The 19,076-nt window shown below is 44.8% G+C and overlaps 1 protein-coding gene and 1 long non-coding RNA gene across 3 annotated transcripts in view; one reads left to right on the top strand and one right to left on the bottom strand.

The window, feature by feature from the left end:
• The window catches only part of PSD3 (pleckstrin and Sec7 domain containing 3), a 115,011-nt gene extending 109,561 nt beyond the window's left edge, over positions 1-5,450 (bottom strand). For both annotated transcript variants that reach the window (XM_064403707.1, XM_064403710.1), the window contains exon 1: positions 5,262-5,450. In XM_064403707.1, coding sequence (XP_064259777.1) covers positions 5,262-5,282 — 21 coding nt within the window. In that variant the 5' untranslated portion in view covers positions 5,283-5,450. The remainder of the gene's footprint in view (positions 1-5,261) is intronic.
• Positions 5,451-13,104: 7,654 nt separating this feature from the next.
• Positions 13,105-14,989, top strand: LOC135290640 (uncharacterized). Its single transcript, XR_010353404.1, has 2 exons — positions 13,105-13,400; positions 14,737-14,989. It is a non-coding gene; the product is annotated as an uncharacterized LOC135290640 (long non-coding RNA).
• Positions 14,990-19,076: the final 4,087 nt, after the last annotated feature.

Below are 19,076 nucleotides of genomic sequence, written 5' to 3'. Positions count from 1 at the left end.
GAAGAAAAACACCCCAAACTTTTCTAAAGCGACAGTGCAAGTATATTCCTGAGTTATGTCAAAGAGCATTAGGGTGGGGTGTGATTTAAGAAAAACTGTGCAAAGACAGCATCTTATATCCAGAGAACTCAGTGATGCATGCAGTAGACATCTTGCATTTACTGTTTTTGTTGAATCTGTTCCAGTATATTTAGCAAACTGACAGACTGCTTCACTTCAGCAGGTAGTGTGCTTCCATCATCTTCAGGCATCTCAGATGGCAGGACAATGTTTAGACAGGCTACAGGTCTGCTCCACATGGATTTCTCCTCCATGAAAGCTAAAATTTGAATATACCTAAGTGCCTCATGAGCCTAACAGAAGTTAGTTCTGTTTCTCTTTCAGCAACTAAATTCTTTCCAAAACCCTAGCCAACATCTGCTGTCCCTCGAAACTTTACAGACAGCATCCTTTGCCATGTGTTGTACATTCTTTATGTCCTGCTAAATATATACTGCTTTTATGGATGGAGGGACAGGGTATTGGGAGAGCTCATCTTCATTTTTCAAATCAATGTTATAAACATAGTTTAAGGCAGCGTGCCCAAGTGATTAAAATATTCCATTTCAGTGAATGGTTACAAAAAAACCCCACAAACCAACAAATAAAAAAACACCCCACAACCAGCCATCAAACCACTCTACAGCGGAAGAATTAACATTTACGAAAGTGTAAAAACCTGCATTTTTTCTGTGGCAAGTGCAAACTGTAGAACTAACAACACAGTAACAGAGTATGCAAAAAGGAGTACGTATCTTAAACATAGCTTACTGATTCTGCATTATTATTTCCTATCATATTTAAATTAATTTTACAGCTTTCACCACAGCAGTTTTTTCTGAGCGTTTCCTAGATTTAAGAGAAGTTTTTTGGAACAGAAATTTGAAGTTTGATCTGAGCCATCTTATCTCTGGTACAATTAAGGCAGAAGTGAGAAAACACATCAACAAATTTCTCCTAAGGAGCAGGCACTGGGGGACTGAAAATATTCTTGCAAGACCATATGCTTGCTAAGAAAGTGCACCTTAAGGACTGCCAACATTGTTGGGCAACTACGGCTCTGCAAGAGGTCAGGAGCCAACAGGCAGTTCCAGCTGTGGCAAGAAGGCAGAAGACGTTAAAGATGTTACGTCCCCCACAAGCAGCACAACACAGGCCAGCTGGCACTCGTGTCCCACTGGTGTGGAAGTTAGTACCTCTTCTTTTTTCCTCATTAACTCACAGCAAGTCCACAGACAAGACAGCTGACGACAATCAAAACTTGCTGGTACTAGAATTTATTTCCTCTTGAGAACAGGGCTTTCCTGAGAAGCATTCTTCTGTTAGCACTGTCATGCAGACATATCCCAGGCCTAAGTGCATCTTTCCATCACACTTGGCATTCATTCAGCCTGAGAGATGCAGTTATTACTCAAATGACACTTCCCATTTGAAAACTGTTGTAACAAAATAATGAATACACTTTAAGCCACCTCTTCCACTGTGTCATTTCTCTCCAAGAAGTGAAAGCAAGCCCCATTCATGGCTTCTGCAAAAAGGGAGGCTTGTATTATGTAATCTGTGCTGTTGTTTTCTTACTGCCCCCAAACTACTGCATCACAGTTTCAAGACAAGGGCCTCCTTTCAGTCATAGAATCATAAAATACGCTGAGTTGGAAGGGACCCATCATGACCACCAAGTCCTGTGCAAGACAGTCCTTTCACCAGGCAGTAAAAAGTTGCTCGGCAAGCACAGCAGTGACCACTGCGTTTCTGCCCTGGCAGGCCATCTTTAGAAGCAGCTCCAGCCTGGTTTCCTTTGGCTTAGCCCAGAAGCTGCAATACTGAAAATCTTCTGTGCAGTTAGCAAAGGGAGGCACACACTTCCCACAGCCATCACTGGTGGCTGAGGTACTCCGTGGAGGTGGAAATGCAGTGCTCACACTCTGATGGACAGCTTGATCCCTGATGGACAGCCTGATCCAGTGCCCAAACAGGTTTTTTTACTTACACCATCCAGGAAGTACAGTCAAGTCAGAAGCCATTCAAGCTTCAAGGGCCAGGTAATACCCAACTCCTCTGACTCCTGATTCAACCCTGTAGCAACCAAGCCCGCACCCAGAGGGCTAGCTCTCACCCCACCCTGCTTTTAAGCACCATCCGCAACCTGCCTTGCTCATCTCTGTAATGAAGGGAATAAACGTTTGGATGCATTAGCATCACAGGAGTCTGTGGTCTCGAACAGAAGCTGGCAAAACAGCAAGAAACATCTCAGAGCAAGGAGGAGCTGCACTCAGATAAAGTATCTGGAAACATACTACAGAAGGATAATTCAAACAGTGCCATTCCTGAGAGGAATGGAACACTTACATCCAGAATGGAAGTGTGAGGCAGACATTTCGAGCTTTTTCATCTAACAGAAGAAAATTATTTCTAACACACACCCCCCACCCCCCGCTCAATTTCACATCACTACAAACAGGAAAATAAGGACTAGAAATAGTCTTTGTGATCATGGGGTTTGATGGGCATCGATCCATTTAGGAAGATAGTCAGAAGTTTAGGACACAAATTGCGCAAGACCTAAATTTGTTTCTCTGCAGAGCCACTTTGCAGTCACTACCCAGAGAAGGTCCCTATCACACATCCCCCTTTTCAGCCAAACTTCCAGAGGGAGGGAGCCACATGCAATTTGACAACCCACTAGGATGCAATGAACCATCTAGGCCACAGAGCAGGTCTTGGTGGCAGATCAAGAAATCCCTGCTCCACCAGAAGCCAGCTCTCCATCAAGGACCGTTTGCAAGGAAATGTCCTTTCAAGGGTGGTGGGTGGGCATATGTCCCTGCTGAGCGCAGGAACATTACGTTGGGTAAGCTCAGCAAGACTCCCACCAAACAACCCTAACAGATGCTGCACCCTGGGGATCCTCAGCACCCCCAAGGCAGAGCTGATCTGGAGCAGGATACTCTGACAGCCTCAATCTTTGACTTCTAGCAGCAGTTCACAGGTTTGTCCAGCCTCAGCTGAAGAACAACAGTTTGGCAGATGGCTTCCAGCACCCTGGGGACCCACCCACCTAATACTATGCAGACAGTACCCCCTCCCTCCCTTTCTTGGGCTCCCTTCACTAGGCCACTACATTGTGCTACCTCTAAATCACATTTAAATCAGCACCCAGCAGTACCCCAGCCTCCTGCTCTCTCTCAAGACCTTGCAAGCAAACAGAGGTTCCCAAAAGAGAAACACAAACCTCAGAGAAACACATGCCTGAAAAAAATCACTCTAGCCCTCAGGTCTGCCTGCCTGTCTCTCCATGAAGCAGGGATGGTTTCAAGCAATCACCTGCTGTGCAAACACAAAGACTGTTTCTACCAGCCATGGCCCAAGCACCCTTACTTAGTACTGGTGGCCTTGTGTGGTGTACAACTTGTACTGCCTAAATGCTGAATCTCCCAGCACTCATCTCAGAACACATGCATGGAGAAGTGCCTGCAGAGATGCTCCATAGCACTCTCTCAGAGAGCCTGCCTCTCAGCCTACAAGAATCAAACCCCTACATGTCTTATATCAAAGCTGCAAAATCAATTGCCAGAGCTTCCTGGAGTGATGGGCAAGAATAGAATGACTGTGTTGGTGTGGAGGCAGGGAGGTGAAGTACATCCCTGTCCTTCATCTATGCACCTTGACAACAGTAAAGGATTTGCTGGGGGAAAAAAGCCACTAGCACGTTCGTTAAGATCCTCACTGCTCTTTTCCTTCCTTTGACAGCACAGAGATCAAACTGAAAATTGAAAAACTGGAAATTGGAAATAGTAAATCAAACAATCCACTCAAGCACTAATAGCTCAAGAGAACCACTCTCACACAGGTCAGTTATGCAAGAATTTTCTGTGCGGATTAAGAAGTCCTAGCTTTTTTGTTTCAAAACTTGTTTCAAATTTTGGAAGCAGCAACATGTAGGTTTCCTGGATTTTTTTTAAATCATCACCACTACCACAAAGGATGTTCTCACACTCCCCAATGAGCCAAGGCTCTAACTGAATGCGATCATTTGAACAGGATCTCCTACATAACTTCACCTCTCTCCCATAAGTAAGCCCCAAACTACCTCTCTGTCTGTGTAAATCAACAGAGCTTGGACAGATTCACTGAGCATTAAACTGGTAACATCTGCTGAAACACATCAACTAAGGATATGACTGATGAAAAAGCATTTGGAGTAGAAAGAGGCTTCTTTCTACTAGCTAAACCAGAAAGGCTTGGATGACTCTCAGCAGTCTATTACAATTGCTTCAAACACTGGGTGTGCAACCTCCAGTTTCATTACAAATACTGCATTTGACATTCTGAGTTAATGCCCCTATGCACAGACAGAATTAAAGTGTGACTGAAGCTACAAAACTAAGAGTACTTGCAGTTGCCTATTACACACCCAAAGCACTTCAATAACATTCATGGGGCTTTGCCTGACAACATACTAACTGGACCCTGTGGCAGACAGGTAATTGATGTTTATAGCACAGAAATACTCACCTATATGGGAGCTCGCAACTTCAGTGGGTTTGTGTGAAGTTCAAACTCATTTCAAATATATGTTTATGTTCCCACTGAGAAGTGTAGCTCCAGTCCCCGGGAGTAAGGATGAAAATAGTACCTCAGCTGCACAGGAGCATGCCTGGGTAATATTCTAGTTTTACACTTTTGGTGAAATCATCTCAACCCCACTCTTGCCCTGAAAGTGCAATGCTACTGCTCCACCAAACGTTCTTCTGACAACGTCGTGTTTAATTCAAGAATTCGGCTAGATTAAGAGAGCTTGTCAGTGCAGCAACAATGCTGATGTGTTAGACAAGTTACTTGGAGACACAAGCAAAACGAAGCGCAGGCTCGGGGTCCCAGCCCTGAGTGCAGCTTTCCTGCTGCAGCTGGTGTCTCTCGGGATCTAGTTACGATCTAGCACAGAAGTGGGCTCCGACCTTTTTTCTCTTAGGGCACTGTGAAAAGGATTAAAAAAAAAAAAAAGGACAATACAAGAAATTAAGAGAGGAAAGGAAAACAATAAAAGGAAAGAGGAAAAGGGATAGGGGAAGAAGGAAGAAGGAAAAGAGAAAGCGTAACAAAAAGAAAATAGAAAGCAGAAAAAAGAGGTAGGGGGAAAGAAAAAATGCAAAAGTAAATGGGGAAAAGTGCCTCCGGCCGAGCGCACCCCCGCACCCGCAGGGGCATACGCCTCCCCTTACCGCACCGCCGGCTCCCTCCATCTCCCATCGCCGGCCGCGGCGGATCGCAGCCGCGCTCCCGCCGGGCCGCGCCGAGTGCAGCCGCGCCGAGCCGGTCTGTTCCGTGCCGTGCCCCCGGCCCGCAGCGGAGCCGGGCAGCGCGGCGGCCCCGGCGCGGTGGGCGCGGAGCGGCGCGGGCCGGGCGGCGGGGCCGGGCCGGGCCCGGCGGGGCGGGGCGGGGCGGCCGCCCGGGAGGGGAGGGGAGGGCAGGGAGACGGGGGCGGGGGTGGGCGCGATGGAGGGAGGCGAGCCGGGCCGAGTGCACCACGTGCTGCTTGAAAAGATTTTAAATAAATAAATAAATAAATAAATGGGAATTATTTCAGGATTAGCAAAGCAATAGAGTGAAAAGCACAAGCCGGACCGCGTGCCCGCAGCAGCGGCACTGGGCAGGAACACGACCAAAGCCCGCGGGGGCTGGGACATGCTGTACTCTGCTCTTAAATCCCCTCAGTGCGGCTCGCAGTTGTTGGGAGAGGAAGGAGAAAAAAAAAAAAAAAAGAAAAAAGAGAGAAGCAGAAGCCTTTTCCAGCCTTGGGGCTTCCTTCGCAGTTTGCCTTCAAAAAGCAGAAGAGCCCAGATGTCTTTGGAGTAACCCCATCTGAACACTCGAAACTGATTTTCCGTTTTTGGTTTTGGTTTTTTTTTTTTTTTTTTTTTTTCACAGTTCGCTGGAAACTCTCTTGCATCGTCAGGTTTTAGAGCACTCCGCCACATCATTAGAACTTCTCTAACTAGGACCTCTGAGCTTTGTTCTTTTAAGTAAAAGTGGGGTTTCCCTATCAAAAGCTGTGCTTTAGAAAATACTCCCAAATCTCTTCAGCCCAGTTAGAGGAGTTAACTGCACAAGTAGCTGGCAGACTACATGTCAGAAAGATGTCAGTTTCTGTAAGTTCAGTGTATCTGTGTTTTGTTCAGCGACAGCTGAAAACTTCTTTGGTTTTAACCAGTCAAGCTTGAGGATAGGCTTTCTGGAACAATCTCTGAGGAATCACTAAATACATTGTATGTTTGCTTCGTTCTCAGCATGGGTAAAAAACCCCCATGTGTTAGGTGGTAGGCAAGGTTGTTCTCTAATGCTGTGCTCTTCTGAAAGGCTTTGGACAGTGCTGGTGGTAGAAGTGCATCACCATGAAGTCACTGACGTAAGTGTACCACACCCAGACAGAGCAGCACCTCTATGACTGAGGAGACAGCCTAGCCCTGCCTTGTTCCCCTCTGGCCTCACAGCTCAGTGCCAGAGCCACCCTTCCTGCCAGCACTGGGCAATCTCAGCCTTTCTCCAGGCCCATGGGGAAAAAATCCATTTCCAACAGGATAAAAGTATATCCAGGCATAACACTTGAAGCACCCTGGCCTGAAGCTTTCCCTGTTTGGCAACAAGACAGGGGTAGCAGCACCATCTCTGGGCTCTTCCAACTTGTCTGGGGGCTCCATCTAGCAGCACCTCCCCGTGCTCTTCCCAGCAGGGCTGTGGCATGCAGAGTTCGCACTGCTTCTCCTAGACTGAGCCCACTTATTTCTCACCACTTCCAGCTCCACATTTACCCAAACAGTACTGCCCCTGCTTTACACCCACGTCACCTGGCAGCAGACTGCACTGCCTCTGTCATCTGGGTGCCAGTGGTGTACACTGTATTTCAGAAGGCATTCTGCTCTTTCCCTACAACTTCCCCTCTCCCCATCCTAAGCCTCTCACCGGCTCCACAGCACCACAAGCTGTCTTTAATCATCCATCCCAGGAGCAGCAGCACAGGACCTGCCCCCTGCCCTGCTCAGCAGCACTCCAATGCAGTAGTTTCTGTCCTCTGGGAACAGATGGGTGAAAAACTGTCTTTCCATCCCCTGAAACAGCTGGCAAGGGTCCCAAAGAGGTCCCTGTGATGCAGCTCCTCCGTGCCCATCCTCTGTGGCTGAATTGTGCCTGCAGGGCTGGGCAATGTGCTGAACAGCTTCACCCCTCTCCCCCAGCCACAGCTGTGATGACAAACATGTTTTGGCCCTGCCAGGGTTTTGTCCCATCTGTCAGACACCCTGGGGGCCCTGGGAGCCGGTGTGGGGGCACAGGCTGCAGATTCCCCATCTGTGCCCCATCTGAGATGGCTAATGCAGTGGAAAAAGAAACCACCCAGTGCCTGGGTCTCCGAGGAGTTGATGCACTCTGCCTGCCTCTTCCCTGACAGGCTGAGGTCATGAGACTACAGGCCAGGAGGAAGCTGAGAGCAAAAGCAGGGCTGGAGTCAGGGGCTGATGATGTCCCTTGCAAGGCACATCCCCTGCCCTGGGCACCTAGGTGGCTGATGCAGCCACTGAACTCCAGTTTGGAGCATTCCCACCACCTATTTGTGCTAAGAAAAATTTGACCTTTTCTCTCTTATCCAGGCATCTGGATAAGAGAGACATTTAGGCTGCCAGGAATATGCTCTGTGCTGAAAGACTGGGAAAGGAGAGCATTTGCCAGCCTGGGGCAGGATGGTCCTGCAAGCCTCTGCTATGTGGGCATCAAGCTCTTGGTTAGCTTCACTGCAAAGGAGGGTGATGGAGTCCTGAAATTGGCACCAGCTGGTGTTTCTTACACCACTGATCATTGTTTTCTGCAGAAGGGCCATATTAAATCCTAAAACATTTCTGTGAATGGTCAATCAGCAGAGAAAAGTGGTGGGGTTAGTACATTTGTGAAGGAAATCTGTATTTTTTGTCCAAACACTTGATATAAATTTCTATAGCTATATTTTTAAAAAGTCACAAAAAGCTGACACAAAACCTGGCAGCTTTCGAAGCCGTTATGAGATACATATCACAGTTAGAGAGCACTCTTAATTGTTAAAGAATTTAGTCATGAGCACACAGCATGTATCTTTAAACAGCCCAAAGAGAAATTAAAAAAAAAAAAAAAAAAAAAAACCAAAAAAAAAAAACCAAAAAACTCAGAAGATGGCAGTCAAGTCCAGCCTGTGCAGTGGCCTCTGCTCTGAATTCCCCAGCCATGGGCAGTGATGGGGAGCAGGGAGCCAACACTGGGCAGGTGATGTGCATGGGCGCTGGGCTGAGGCTGAGCAGGGCGTGGGAAATGGGAGACAATCTCAGAAGCTGGTGGCTGTGGCAGACGGAAGTGTGAAAGCAGCACAAGGGACAGCTGGATTCCACAGCCTGGATAAGAGGGATTTGTCTGAGAAGTAGCCAAACTGCAAAGGCAGTTGCTGGGGGTATTTGGGGGAGCAGAGCCTTACAAAGCCAGCAGTGCTCTAGTAATGCTGTCAGATGAGATTGCCCAGGTCACAGTATTGAAAATATCAAGTTTGGGTATGCCAGGTAGCAAAATTGATACCCTGGGCAAAAAAAAATAGTTATGGCAGACTACATGTTTGCAAAGAGTCTTGAGTAGAAAACAGGAGGTCAATAAATAGGAAAATGGGTACAACAGGCAGTGTCAAGGGCTGCCAAGATGTGCTTGTCAAGCAAGCCCACACTTGACCACCAGAGTGGGAGCAGGGCAGCAAATCAAACCTGGATTTCTGACTATAACACATGGGTCAAACCTGCTTCTTGTCACAACACAAGAGTCATAGAATGCTTTCTCTCATCAGCAGGGAAGCACCTAAGTGGATACATGGATTGAGCATTGCTGTGTCAGTGCCTGTTCCAGCCAGATGGCACCAGTCTCTTCCCCTCCACTTTCTAAGACAAACTTGTCTGGGTCAAAAAATTCACAGCTGAAAATACCCTACCTCACTATGCCACCCTATAATCAAGGGGAAAAAAAAGAAGGAAAAATAAAAAAGGAGTATATTAAAATCAGAGTTCTGCAAAGAGTAACCAATGCATAAACTCTGTCATTTTTTGCCAATAAAGTTGCTGTCACACAGAAGTAGTACAGGAAACGCACTTCCAAATAATCTTTCCCTATTCAAAAGGCAGAAAACCACAAGTAAGCAATCATCCAGGTACTCACCATAAAATTTTTCACGACATTGCATTTCAAATCAAAGAGGCTCTCTGTTGTCTTGAGGGAGAAGAAGGCTAGGGATATAAAAAAATATCATTAAAAAAGCCTAACCAGAAACACCACTATCTACAAATGGAAAGATAGAGTTAATCATTTACTGGATTTTCCTTGTGTGTCTGGATTTTCTGGAAACAGCTGGGAAAACTTTTTTTTTTCTGTTTTACTCAGAAAAACATAGTCGCCATTGCAACCAGTTTTTTTCTGAATTAAAGGTGGAAAAGAAGCTGCAACACCACAAGGAGAACAGCAAACTTGGAGGTGAGGTGCAGAGTAAGAAAAACAGCATGTGTAAAGATGGTAACCTTCCTATTATTTTTTTTAAGAGTCAGGTATAAATTATTGTAGTAAAGCCCAGGGTGACAGCTACAGCAGGGAATGAGCCAGTGGACACACTGGCTAGTTAGCCACCTGCAAGCCACGACAGTATCACCATTCTTCACTTGGCTTTTTCCTCACAGGTTGTCAGGATTGTTTGGCCTCATACCCAGAGCTCCTGGAAACTTCCCTTTTATGGGTTAACTGACTCTTGTCCTGCTCCTTCACTCATGGACAATTCTCTAGAGTCTTGCTACGGCCAGGAAACAATCCAGAGATTTCACTGCACTCTGTCCTCCATCTGACATGTTCATTGGGAGGAAAGGAAATGACCAACATTCCCTACCCAGGGAATGCTGTAACTAGCCAGAATTCGACCATTTGATGGGAAATCTCTAATTTGTTATTCTGTCCATCAGAATTTGCGGATCTCCAATTTTATATTTACTTCCACAACCGGGGACGTCACAGTACTTCCCCTGATGACTGAGTTTTTAGAAATATCCTTATTAGCCCAAGTTAAACTGAAGAACACAGAAAATCCTGCTTTGGAAGTTCTTGGTTACCTCATGGGTCTCTACTGTCATGTCCTCTCAATCTTAACACTTACTCTTCCCCATGTCTAGCAAAACGGTCACTTTGGCCTTCTCTTTAGAAAGGGTTGCAGCATCCTGAAATCAGCCCATCTGTAAGGGGTGCAACCTTCTGAACAGGCTGCCATCCCCTCCCCAACAAACAGCCAGAGCTCCTGGATTTCTGTGTGGAACTAATGAGCCCACAGCGAGACAGGTCATTAAATATTTTCTTTGCCAACTGCCTACAAAAGAGGCAGCCCAATGCAGCAATCATGGTGTAACCTAGGGACCATACTAAAAGTTTGCCAGAGTGAAGACCATGAGGAAGGGTTCCAGCCAGATTGATGTTGGCCATGTTCTTCCCAAGCATGTCCAAAAAGTGACAGAGAAATAGCCGGTTGTTGTGGAGCTACCAAGCCATAGCAAGTCCTGCTCCTTCTGCTTCCCAGCACTGAGGGTACAACCTACCCTTCTCTCTGGATGGGGGAAAGCCCTCCATCCTGCACCTGACAGGCAAGCAAGAGGCCAGGTCTAGGAATTCAGGATACTCCAGCAAGGGGAACACCAACAGAGGAGGCAGGGAAAATGAAATTTCAGACAGTCCCAAGAGCTTGGTGTTGTTTCTCTGTCTGGATCTTTGCCATATTAGATCATTAGATGGAGTTTTCTAAGGATCAAATCACCAAGACTGTTTCCCTTCCCCCAACTTGCCGCATAGAGGGTAAAGAACAGAATCACATTTTGGTTTCTTTGCAATGTCAGCCACATGGCAAAGATAGATTTGGCATTGGGAGAATAAAAGGGAAGAGTTCTTTCACTGTGTCATGGTTTAAGCCCAGATGGAAGTTAAACACCATGCTGCTGCTCACTCAGCCTCCTCCCTTTTCCTCCCTCACCCCTGTGGAATGGGGAGCAGAATCAAATAATGTTGAGATAAGAACACTTTAACAGTGAAAATAAAGGAAAATAAAATAACAGTAAATAATAAAAATGCTCATGAAAAATAATCAAGTCATGTACAATTCAATTGCTCCCCACCCACTGACTGAGCCAGACCTCCCCTTAGTGAAACCAGATCATCCACTCTTCCAGGTAACTCCCCCCAGTTCAAATACCCAGCATGACGTTCTGTGTGTGGGACATCCCTTTGGTCAGTCCAGATCACCTGTCCTGGCCATGCTGCCTCCCACTTTCATTTGCATGCCGCCTCCCTGGCAGAGCACAAGACAAGAGAAAAATAGTCTTTGACTTAGGATAACCACAACTTGGCAAATAACAAACCATCAGTGTCTTATCAACACCATTGTCATGCTGAATCAAAAACCAGCCCTGTAACAGCTACCAAAAAGAAATTAACTCTGCCCTGGTTTAACAAGGACACACTGCCTTGTACTGCAGAGCATGTATCACATCAGAATCATGAGCCCCACAAGTCAATCTGGCAGGCACATCTCCTTCAGCTTTCTCCCAGAGGATACAGTGCCTAGTAGAAAAGCAAGGGAATCATATAAGAGAAGAGACACCTTTCTTTCTCAGGCTGAAGCACTGAACCTTATGTTGATCTGTCGAATCCGATTATCAAAGGCCATCTCAAAATAAGTGAAAAATCTCTGCCTAAGTATGCCTACTGTTAGGAGTCTTCCACTCAGAGCCCCATCTGCCCTAGACTCACTGTTTCCTTCTGCCATCTCTACTTTGTGCCTGCATTTGGTAACCAGATAGATTCATTAGTAAAGTAGCACATCTAGTCTATCAGCCACAAGAAAAAATAATGTTTTGCATAAATAGCAGCAGTGGTGCTCAAAACAGCATTAAAAAACACAGGTGAGGAGATACTGTATTTCAGCACAAGACAAATTGTCCAGGTGGTCTTTTACACTCCTGAAAAATATATATGATTCTACAGAGCATTATTCTTTCTATGGAGGTCTTAGCAAGTCTCACACAAATCTTTCTGGTCTTGACCTCCAAAAGGAGATGCCAAATACTGTAAATGTATGGTATGCTATCATCAAGAGAAGCATACATTTCAAGCCAAGACATGGTGGCTTTGTGGTTTTGGCTTCCTTAGACCCTGGCATATTCCTGTTGAGTCTCCCGTACAATTTTCCCTTTTTCATGAGTGTCCTCTTTATCCTGCTACAGATGGTTGAGAGGACTGAGACTGCACATCAGATACAAAGCCAGTGAGACATGAGGGGAAAAGACCATTTATTCAATGGCCCTTTTTTGATAGGGTAGACAGCAGCTTTTTACAGGATTATCAGCATCTGGAAACCTGAGAAGGACTGCTGCAGCTACAATTGTGTGTCACACTAACATGCAACAAGCAGCCTTCAGAGCTGGGAAAAAGTAAAGTATAACATCCCACTCTCCTCCCCAAAATGAGATAATTATGGCCTGCAACTCTGGCATGTTCATACAGCAGCCTCTGCCTGAAATGCTTCAGTCAAAAACGCAAACAACATTGCTCTGAAGAAAAGTACTAACAAGATCACTTCCTCTACTTAAACAAATCTGCAATGGGTATTGACAGCAGAGAGCTGGAAATGGATGGGCACATCCACATCCATGCCCAGCTCTGCCCAGGCAGTGAGCATGCATCAGTCACAAATGACAGGTGGAAAGTTAAATGGGACAAGCCCATTCCACTGGGACAGAGTGAGCCTAGCCAGTGTGAACAGATCATTATTGGCTTTGGTCAGAACTGGAAGGCCTCATCTGGCAGATCTCTCAGCAGATTTTCTAAACAAAGGAAAACACCATTCATTCCCATGGCAGAGGACAGGAGCCAAAACTGAAAAAGACTGGAGACAGAAGTATCATGTGTCAGCCAGAGTGTGACACCAGAGACACCCACTCTTGTGATGCAGCACCATGGTAACAGCCATTGTCTGCTGTGCAGTGGGCTGTATCACCACACATGGGGGAGTATAGTGCTTTCTTCTTCTGAGGCTGGTTTCTTGGGGCAGCCTGCCACACAAGGGTGCTGCACAGCCTACTGGGCTAATATCAGCATGGAAGGGTCATATGAAGGGATGGAAAAGCTTAAAAAAGCAACAGCCCTGAGGTGCCTGGGAGAACAGAGCAAGAAAGAAGGCGTAGCTTTGCATCAAGAGAAAGGAAGACTATGCCTGGCATCACAAACTGAATATGCAGATGGAAAACTTGCTATAGGGGAAGACTCAGATCCTCTTTTCTCATGTAAATCTACAATTTCTTGCTCTTCTCCAAAGTGGATTCAATTTCCACCAGACCTCCTTTCAAACTTTTCATCTCTGTCTCTTCCCTCTCCAAAAATCAATGTCAGCATCCATCCTCTAAATGTCCACTGTCTCCTGTACCACCCAATTTCCTCACAACCAAACTCCACCTCTTGCTCCTTACAGCCCTGGCTCCTACAGCACTCAAACCCACACCCCAGCACTGCAGCTGTCAGTCCCCCTGGTCTCCTGCTCTGTAGCACTGCTGCCCTATTGGTGAAGAGTCCCAGCCTCTCTGCCATACATCCCAACACTCACGCTCCCTATCTCCTTAGCAATCATTTATCTTATTAATATTACCCCAGCTAATTGTTAATTACCACCCTGCCGATGGCCTGGAGCCAACACTTCATCAATGAGACGGGGGCACAAACTTGACTTTTCATATTAATTGAAGCAGCAGGAAAGAGGTAGGAAGTTCCTACCCGCGCCACTCTCATTTGTTCCTACCATTTTGCAGTTGTGCCAAATGTCACTTAACCAGGCGCGCCCTTTGCAGACAGAATGCTCTGGCCAAGGAGCATCATTTTGCATTTCAACTTTTTTTTTCTACCTTTTTTCCCCCTCCCAGATTAGTTGCTTTTATCAGCTTTGCTCCCCCTACTCTTTGCCTCAGCCTTACTCTTCCATCAGCAACTGGGTAAAGCAGCTCTCACCTGCTCCTGTGCTATAGCCTGCAGTATTAGTTTTCACCATTGCATACATCTTCCTCTGCACCCCAGATGCCTGCACTAAAAGTCAGAGTAGCTGCTATACAGCATCTATCTCTACCTTCCCCTTATTTCCAGAAAATCCTCACCAGGAATGCAGAAGGCATGAAATGGACAATGCAATACTCTAGCATGGAGATTCAACTTCCTCCAAAGCAGGTTTTATCTGAACAACCAAGGGTGTTGGTGGGCCTTTCCTGTCATTTATTGGTCCTTATTACCCACCACAACCTTGTGGATGCAGCACCTACAGGTGGAACAGATGTGCTACTCCTGACTTCCTCAAATCCAAAAATCCTTATTTATTTTGTTTCCGAAATCTTTATTATTTTCATCCACTGCCATATTGACTTCTTACAATTCCATCAAGCTTACAACTCCCTAATTATCTTAAGACCAAATGCAACTCAAAAATCAGCCCAAGGGAAAAAAACTCCTCAGTTCCACAAGTCTGTGTTCCAATCCTTCACAATATTTTCCCATTTATATATTTTTAATTAGAATGCTAGATTTTGATAGCTAGGTACAGAAGCAACATGCTGTTTTCTTCCCTTTCCTTGACACCAGAAGTAGTCGCTTCTGTCTTGAAGAACTTCCTGGATTCCTGTTTTCTGAGAGAAGCAGAAGATGAAGAAGTATGTATGGTGAAGAATGATAACTATTTGAGACAGTTGTGGGAGATACAAGCTTCATTCAAAGCCTGCTGGAATCGGTGGAAATCTATCGCTGCCTGCCTCAGCCTTTGGAGTCTCTCTTGGTTCTTCCCAAACTTTGGATTTTCAATGGCTGTATTAAAAGTAAATTTTTTGTCTGATTCCAATCCTACTGAGCACATTCAGCCTTCACTGCCTTAAGTACTAGTAGCAGTCAGCTGTGCTCAGGATAAGGCTGTGTGCAAGTGTGTTCAAGTAGGACAAGCAATCTTAATTATACTTTTTCATACTGGTAGGCTTGTCTGAAGTCCAGAGTGCATGCTCATGAGTTAATCCTCCTACACCACTTGTCGACATGAAAGCCCTAGCAATCTGACTTCTCAGATGAAGCAACTGAGGTAGAGAAGTTAAATGACCCGATCAAACCACAGATGCATGGGAGTGTTACACTCAATGTGAAAAGGCTGCTCTTTGCATGGCAATAAACCAAATGTCTCTTAGCCAGGCACCTCTCAGTCCCTACTAAACACATGGTTCAGTGCCACTGCAGGTAGTCACTTACATTACGTTAGACAGATACACCACTACTTTATAAATCCAGGACCCAGAGATCTTAGATCCATATTCACTTTTTTAGCTGGTCAAGAACTGTGTTGAATGCAATCTACTTTTGTAGTAGCCACAAAACAGCCAGCCAGCCCAGCTGCCTCAGGAGTTAGCTCTGTGGAATGAGACATCAGGGAGAACCTGAATTTCCCCAGGTTGCCTGGGCTTGATGGAACTGGATGGAAAAAGAAGAGAATGATATTCCTGAGACACTCAGGTTTGACCCTCCATCTCCCTTCTTTAATGGGAAAAACCTTTCAATCAAGGAGCTCAGATTAATAAATGTCACATATTGGATTTGAGTTTGAGGAGATTTTATGAATTGGATGGAAGATTTTTGTCTCTCTTTACAAGTCAGTATTTGTAAATGTGTTAGTGTCTCCCTTGATACCAAGAGATCACTGTTTTCTGTAGGTAAAATATAAAGGCTCAGCTTTTCCAAAGAACGCCTCCAGCAATTGTTTAGATACACCTATGAAAAGTAAACAGATTTGCACTGGATAGTTAGCAAAAGCCAAAAGTATAATGGAAAATCCTTCTATTTCCCATTATGGGAATGTGAATATTGTTGAAATAACTTACTTAAATAATGGCTTTGATCTCTAAAGAAAACAAACATTGCAGGCTTATGATGACACACAAACTACCAAATCATCTGGTGGTGTGACAGGAATAATTTTTGCATTTCCTGCATTCTCCCTGTACTTCCTGCAGGGAATGCATTTTTTTGAATGGAACATGTACATCACAAAGGTAATATTTGTATCGAGGCTATGGACCTCAAGCCATACAGCTGCACTTGATGCAACCTGAGGATTTGCAAGTACCTCAACAAGAGTTTCTTCTGGATATGAAACATTCAAATACATGGAAAGACTCATTGTGCTATGTGCACTGAGTAACCTGGCAAAAAAGATTGTCAAAGGACTTTTATACTCTTTACGAAGCCGTGTTTGAAATTAATAAAGCCAGAAGATCTCTGGCACTACTTTACAAGACTTGGCAGAGGTTGGGCATAGACTCCAGCATTTTAATCTGGTTTAAGTGTGTGACTGCAGATCCAGCAGAGGAAGGTAATGGAAGTCAACAGAGGGATACAATCTGCCCTAATAGCCACCACAATCATGCGTTCTCCTATAGATCAGAGCCCATAAAAGACCTGGCAGATTGTAGTATACACAGCACACAACTCTACCCACAACTAATGGATCTCAACCCACCAAGATATTCTCTAAAACAAGACAAATCACCAGTCAAAAACTCTCTTTATGGATTGGAGTCATCTCTAGGACATGACACTATGTATTTCAAATGGGATTGCAGTGGTAGACTATGGGGAAAACTCATATGATTGGAGTGCACAGAAGGATGAAAGCCCTCCTGAAAAGGAACACAGTGGAATGCTTTCAAAGACTAGAGCAGTAAATAAGGTACAGTACAGACCACCCAAAACGATTAATGTAAGTACTGTGTATCTGTGAGAGAGAACAAAATGTGGACAATGCTTGCTAGCATTGCTCCTTACCCAAAAAGTTCACAGTTCAATCTAAATGATATTTTTTAGAAGTCGATGTTCAACTTCTATAATGTTAATGACAAGGAAGCTAATAAAGGTGCCCTGAAAGGAAATACTTGGTACTGAGGTTCTGTGGTTGCCCTCTTGCCATATCCTGATACCCACTGCCTTAGCTTCTCCCTCTAGTCCCAAAAGAAGGCAATGTCACAGATGGGACCAACCCCAGTCCTCTGTACTCAGTCCTGCCCTTCAGCCACAAGGGTGTCTTCATCTCCTTTGCCCACAGTCTGCTGAAGCTGTACTGAGAGCACTGCTCAACACTGAACCACAATTCAGCCTGGAAAGGGAATTTATATTCATCAAAGATACAAAAACAAATAATATAAATATTAAAATATAAACATATTCATATAGTGTGTATTCCCCCAGGGAGTCTGCTGGATTCATGGTTTTTCAGGCACTGGCTTTCTCTTGAATGCCTAACTTGACCAGCACACAGGGAGCAACAATTTGATTCAACAGTTCTTGTTTTAGCTGGGTTTTCTGAGAAAACAAAAGATTATGGGGTTATGCAACCTGTTATCTGTTTGTTCATCTGTCTGCTTCCCATAGCATCTTTTGAACTGGTTAGCTAGTTTGAAACAGATGTAGGACAGAGATCTCAGGGAAAATTAATTTAATGGAAATCAGAACTTTATTTATGTTTGTTCCAAGGCAAAGACAGGGGGAAGTACATCTCTTTGGGCAGAAGTCAGTATTGGCCAGAGATTTACTCATCTAGGTATTTTTTCCCTGCCAAAGGTGTCCAGCAGGACACAAATGGGAGATGGGAAATACTGACACAATTGCAAGAGATATGCCCAAAAGAGTGAATCTGTAGGAAGAGAGTCTTCACAAAATGTAACCTTGGCAGAAGTTCCTTGTGATACATGTGTCCTGGCAGCAGGCAAACAAGGCCAGAGTTTGGTGTTTCAACACTAACAACACAATTGGTCCCTTTCAAATCCTGCCTGCTCTAACTAGAGAATTCCTTCATTCTCTTTGCTAGCAGATGGAAGAGTTTCTGGTTACCAAAGACAGCTTTTTGGTGAACACCCGAGTTGTTGCCCCAACATCACATATAAAAAATAATGAAAAGATCAACAGAGCTGAGTTATGGCACAGCATTCAGTTTTTTTTCACCCTTCCCCAAGTCTGTATCCATCCCAGCAAGAAATTCTTCATGGCATATAGAGGGCAGAGACGCATTGCAATGTTTAATCTTGAAGCATCCTTGATTGTTTTGGTAGTCACTCAAAATACAGAAGGCTCAGAGAAAAAGGACTGGCTCTTGGCAGTAGCTGCCTGCCATCAAATCACTGTAAAAATCTTTAGGTATAAATACAAGTTACTTGCTCACAGAAATCAACATTAACTTAGACAAGATGTGTGGGGGGGAACCTGGAAAGTCAAGTAGTTCAAAAACATCACAACTTTCTTTAGTCAGAAAAGAAAAGGCTACAAGCCATTAAGCATTACAGGATCTGAGGGTGATTAGCAGGCAAGATATGGGTAAATTACTTAGCATTCTGTCAAAGTGTTGACCAAGGTTTTACAAACTGGTATTTTTGGTCCCAAAATGCCAAATAATGCCTCAGAGTAGGGGGCTAGGTGCAGACTGAGGGGTATCTTTAGATTGTTTTCCCTTTGCCCTTGCATGCTTGCATGGGACATGTACATCTCATGGACTGTTACTCTCTAGTCCATATTTCACAGGATAAAGATGCTGATCTAGCCCATACCAGCTGTGTGAATGCATGAACACCATTTTAACCATCCCTATTATTTTTGTGTCTGTATATCCTTCCTTCTCCCATGTAATCTTTTCAAATGTTTCACTATCTTAACAAGGGGAAAACATCTAATCTAAATTTCCTTTCCTGTAATTTCAGCCACCTGCGTTTATCTTATCCAGGAGAGAGAACAGATTATACCTTTCTCTCCTGAAGCACTCCTGTAATTACATGAACAAGGATCGTATGACCCCCAAGTTACCTCTTCCCTAAATTAAAACAACCCTTGCTTTTGTTCAGCATTCCTTGTAAGGCCTGCTGCCTGTGTAACTTGTTTGTATTGAGACAGGCCTAGCAGCC

This window comes from Passer domesticus, chromosome Z (genome assembly GCF_036417665.1).
Source record: "Passer domesticus isolate bPasDom1 chromosome Z, bPasDom1.hap1, whole genome shotgun sequence".
NCBI lineage: Eukaryota > Metazoa > Chordata > Aves > Passeriformes > Passeridae > Passer > Passer domesticus.
The sequence above is the reverse complement of the archived record's forward strand: the minus strand, read 5'-3'. Positions and strand labels throughout refer to the sequence as shown.